General features: G+C 59.6%; 1 protein-coding gene across 1 annotated transcript; it reads left to right on the top strand.

Annotated features, from left to right (window-relative positions):
* The first annotated feature begins 848 nt into the window (after positions 1-848).
* Positions 849-2,066, top strand: CST6 (cystatin E/M). The gene is made up of 3 exons (XM_004713693.2): positions 849-1,094; positions 1,610-1,738; positions 1,878-2,066. The coding sequence occupies exons 1-3, from the start codon at positions 849-851 to the stop codon at positions 1,959-1,961; spliced, it is 459 nt and encodes a 152-aa protein (XP_004713750.1). The 3' UTR covers positions 1,962-2,066.
* Positions 2,067-3,570: the final 1,504 nt, after the last annotated feature.

The following is a 3,570-nucleotide window of genomic DNA, read 5'->3' as shown; positions in this document are numbered from 1 at the left end:
ATGGACAATAAAAAGCAGGTGAAGGGAGATGTTGGACAGTGTAAGATATGACAAAATAATAATTTATAAATTATCAAGGGTTCATGAGGGTGGGGAAAAATGAGGAGCTGATACAAAGGGCTTAAGTAGAAAGCAAATGTTTTGAGAATGATGATGGCAACATACGTACAAATGTGCTTGACACAATGGATGGATGGATTGTGCTAAGAGTTGTATGAGCCCTACTTAAAAAAAAACAATGAAGAAAATGTTCTAAAACGGATTGTGGTGATGATTGCGCAACTCTTCTTGATGTAACTGGACTATTGAATTGTGTGATACGTGAATTATATACCAATACACTTAAAAAACAAAACAAAACACAACATCGGAGAGTGTTTGCCTTTCCTGCGTGGTGTCCGCCCTGGGAGAGCCAGAGCTTGTGTTAGGGTCCGGTCAGTTCCTGGGTCCTCTGTGGACAGGGCGGGACTTGGTGAACCCGCTCCAGGAAAGTGCTCAATCCGGGATGATTTTATTCTTTCCCCAAACTCTTCAGTGTGGAACCCAAGTCCCGTGCGCCCTTGGACAGGGTCCATTTCACTGGGAACTGGGGCTGTGTCCGGCGGTCACTTATCCCAGGTCGCACAGAGAGTAACCGAGGTGAAATAACTGCGGGCGAAGAGCTGGCTCCCTGACCCTCGGTCGCGGGGCCTGTCGCTGTCCACTCGCTGGGCGCGGGTCCAGCTCGGCGCCCGCAGCGTGGCCAGGCCGGGGGGCGGTGGGCGGGGCGGTGGGCGGGGCTGCGGCTGGGGGCGGGGCCTCGGGGCTTACAAAAGCCGAGCCAGGGCGCCGGGCTTCAGCAGAGGACCATGGAGCCCACCCGAGTGATCCGTGCCGCGGCGCTGTGCCTGGCGCTGGCCACCTTCGGCCTGCTGGTGCTGTCTCACGATGCCCGGGCCCGGCCAGGGTCGACGAGGACCGGCGAGCGCCGGCCCCTGTCGCCCGAAGACCCGCAAGTGCAGATGGCAGCGCAGGCGGCCGTGGCCACCTACAACATGGGCAGCAACAGCCTCTACTACTTCCGCGACACGGACATCATCCAGGCGGAGAGCCAGGTGCGGCGAGGCCCGGGCAGGCGGGAGACGGGGGCAGGGCCAGGAGCTGGTACCTGCGGGTTGCCCAGAGACCGGTCTCGGAAAGAGCGATCGGTGTTTGCACGCGCTATTTCTTACAAGCAGAAGTTAATGCCGAAAGTTCGCGATGAACCAACTATTTCCACTACATGCAAGCGAGGGAGCTGGGGGAATAGGGACATGGAGCAGGCAGGGACAGAGGGGGACAGAGGGGGGCCTGGATAAGGTGAGAGACGTGGAGGTGGAGGAGATGGGGGTGGCGGGGAACGTGGGAGTGATGGGGAGATGGGAACCGTGGGCTCCGGTTCGGGGCCTGCCCAGGGCTCTTGGCCTCATCCCTCCCACCCCTGATTCCCACCCCCACCCCCCAGCGCTGAGTCTCCCACCTCTGCCCCGCTGAGGGAGCAGCCTCCTCAGGACTCACTGGGTGGGAGGGAAGGCTGGCGCGGGCATCCCTGGGCAGCCCCGTGGCTCAGCTCCCTCCTGCCCTCCCGCAGCTGGTGTCCGGCATCAAGTACTACCTGCTGGTGGACATGGGCAGCACTGCCTGCCGCAAGACCGCGGTGACCGGGGACCGCCAGGTGAACCTGTCCGTCTGCCCCCTGGCCACCGGTGTGGAGGAGGAGGTAACATCACTGGAGTCCCCCTCCCCCCCTTCCAGGGCCAGGCTGGACCTGTTGGGTGACTCAGCCCTTCAGCAGGGGGGTGGGGAGGAGAGGGGCAGCCTGGGGGCCTGGCTCACCCCGCCCCTTGCTCTCTCCGCAGAGGCTGCGCTGTCAGTTTGAGATCCTGGTGGTTCCCTGGCAGAACTCGTCCCAGCTCCTCAAGAACCACTGTGTGCCTTTGTGAATTCCTGGGTCCCCACGACAGGCGTTCTGGGGGGCGGGGGTGGGGGTGGAGTGCTCTGGAGAGTCCCCCCGGGCCATGTCCCAATAAAGTGCTAACTGCTTCCTGCTTCCTGCCTCACCTGAGTGCTTCAGTCCCTGCCCTGCCCCCACTCCTGGTGGCTCCCCCAGACACCATGCTGTCAGCACCCATAGCACCCGAGCTGACCTGCCCTGGCCGGCCTAGGCCTGACAGGGCCGAGGATCCTGCTCCCCCAGGGGCCCCAGTGGCAAATGTGGAGCATCCATCCCTCCAGAGTTCAAGGTGTTCTCAGCGTCACAGCCCAACCATGACACCTGAGATAGTTTATTGTGCCAGATAAAACCAAATTGCATCTCTCTAGAGAACTCTGTCTAACACAACACCCAAGACGGCAGGACTTGTGGTTGCAGGTGCTCTTAGAAGGGCGGGTCCTACAGCCTTTTAGCACCCCAGAGGACCTCACCTGGTGGGCTTGGCCGCCACAGGACCTTGCTATGAAGAGGCCTGTCACCTGCACATGGCTCAGAAAGGGTCTGCCAGGGGTCCTCAGAGGGACTGCGGTTACATTTATTGCCAGGAGGGATGAGAGATGGCATCAATTTCATGTCACTGAAGAAGGTGATGTGGTCACACGTTGAGCTGCTCACCACAAGGTCAGCTGTTTGAAACCACCAGATGTTCTGAGGGAGGAAGATGAGGCTTTCGACTCCCAGAGAGAGCTACCCACAGAGGCAGTGCAACTCTGTCCTGTAGGATCGCTACGAATAGCAATCAACTCGATAGCAGTGAGTTAGTTCCTTAGAAAACAGATTTGGGACAATATTTGCGATTTGAATGTGTGGCTCTGATTGCTGCACACTACAGGTAGACATAACCCTGCCCGGGACTCTCCTCACTACACTGGACACACACACACACAGCCCCCTCCCAGAGACCCAGGTGTCTCAGCTGCCTCAGCCCTCCCACACCTGGCCAGGGCAGGTAGTAATTGGCTACCTGGGGATCACTGGGTGTTGGCCCTATTTGCCCCAGACAGGCAGACAAGGGCCAGAGAGGGTGTCCCTCTGCCATCCAAGCGAGCTCTCTCAGCCTCACTTGTGTGCCTCCTATCCTCTGCCCACAGCTGCTACCTAGGGATAGACAGCCCCAGCCCCAGCCCCCAGCTCTGGAACCTGCCCTCTGCCCCCAGAGCCCACTGGGGGGAGGGTGGACCAGAGGCACCCATGTGGCATCAGAGCAGCCACCTCAGCCCTGCTTTTTTCTGGCTAAGCCTGTCTGGGGAGGCACCACGTGCCTGGCTGGGGCTGGCCAAGGCAGAGGGCAGGTAATGTATGTGGAAGGAATGTGTCCAGTAAAAGGCCCAGGGGTGTGTGCCCACTGGTGTCGCTGGTGTCTTGGTCCTGGCCACTCGGGGGGGTGTCATCAGTCTAGGCCAAGAAGGGGCAGGCACTACCTGAGTCCTGCCCTACCTTCAGCCTACACCTTTTCCTGGGCTCACCCCTACTAGAGGGGAGGTGGGGGTGTGAGGTGCTGGAAGGCCACTGTCAGTACTGATTGGGGAAGGCACACAGGCAGTGCCCGCTACCCCTGC

The sequence above is a fragment of the Echinops telfairi genome, unplaced genomic scaffold (genome assembly GCF_000313985.2).
Source record: "Echinops telfairi isolate 266 unplaced genomic scaffold, ASM31398v2 ScPeMD7_7417;HRSCAF=8455, whole genome shotgun sequence".
In the NCBI taxonomy this organism is placed as follows: Eukaryota; Metazoa; Chordata; class Mammalia; order Afrosoricida; family Tenrecidae; genus Echinops; species Echinops telfairi.
The sequence above is the reverse complement of the archived record's forward strand: the minus strand, read 5'-3'. Positions and strand labels throughout refer to the sequence as shown.